The 318-nt window shown below is 67.0% G+C and overlaps 1 protein-coding gene across 1 annotated transcript; it reads left to right on the top strand.

Moving 5' to 3' along the window:
* Positions 1–3: 3 nt before the first annotated feature.
* On the top strand, positions 4–301 carry LOC104857335 (retrotransposon Gag-like protein 8C; the record flags this gene model as incomplete). The annotated part of the gene is made up of 1 exon (XM_010617514.2): positions 4–301. A coding segment is annotated over one exon (231 nt), but the record flags the coding sequence as incomplete, so codon positions are not given.
* Between the last annotated feature and the right edge of the window lie 17 nt (positions 302–318).

Genomic DNA, 318 nt, shown 5'->3' with positions numbered 1-318 from the left:
ACCGACAAGCTCCCCGAGTTCATCGTGCAGACCGGCTCCTACATGTTCGTGGACGACAAGACGTTCTCCAGCGACGCCCTGAAGGTGACGTTCCTCATCACCCGCCTCACCGGCCCGGCTCTGCAGTGGGTGATGCCCTACATCAAAAAGGACAGCCCCCTGCTCAGCGACTACCGGGGCTTCCTGGCCGAGATGAAGCGGGTCTTCGGGTGGGAGGAGGACGAGGACTTCTAGGCCGCGAGACCCACGGGCCTGGGGCCGGTGCTCCGGGAGGGTGGGCTGTGCCAGTCCGCGCGTGCGCCCGCCCTCCCCCTCCCT

The sequence above is a fragment of the Fukomys damarensis genome, unplaced genomic scaffold (assembly GCF_012274545.1).
Source record: "Fukomys damarensis isolate Sample0158 unplaced genomic scaffold, DMR_v1.0_HiC HiC_scaffold_20292, whole genome shotgun sequence".
NCBI classification, from domain to species: Eukaryota; Metazoa; Chordata; class Mammalia; order Rodentia; family Bathyergidae; genus Fukomys; species Fukomys damarensis.
This window is presented reverse-complemented; position numbering and strand designations above follow the sequence as displayed.